At 55.1% G+C, this 234-nt stretch overlaps 1 protein-coding gene across 1 annotated transcript in view; it reads right to left on the bottom strand.

The window, feature by feature from the left end:
- The window catches only part of LOC119589380 (cubilin-like), a 70,980-nt gene that overhangs the window by 54,569 nt on the left and 16,177 nt on the right, over positions 1-234 (bottom strand). The window contains exon 16 of the mRNA XM_037937998.1: positions 66-222. Coding sequence (XP_037793926.1) covers positions 66-222 — 157 coding nt within the window. The remainder of the gene's footprint in view (positions 1-65; positions 223-234) is intronic.

The raw sequence follows: 234 nt of genomic DNA, 5'->3' as shown, positions 1-234 counted from the left end.
TCAAGTTAAATAAACCAAACCAAACCAAACAGCCTGCAACGCCGAATATACCGCAGACAACTCACCCACGCGATAATTGGCAGTGAAACCCCGCCCGGTGATGGAATGGTCAGCGTGGAAGATAACGAACAGCTGATTTGATGACGAAATCGTGGCTGTCGGGAGATTCGTCCCACACCAGCGGCTCATGACCGGGCTATCCACGCTGCCCCCGTCGCGGATCTGGGGGGTGGT

This window comes from Penaeus monodon, chromosome 25, assembly GCF_015228065.2.
Source record: "Penaeus monodon isolate SGIC_2016 chromosome 25, NSTDA_Pmon_1, whole genome shotgun sequence".
Taxonomy (NCBI): domain Eukaryota; kingdom Metazoa; phylum Arthropoda; class Malacostraca; order Decapoda; family Penaeidae; genus Penaeus; species Penaeus monodon.
This window is presented reverse-complemented; position numbering and strand designations above follow the sequence as displayed.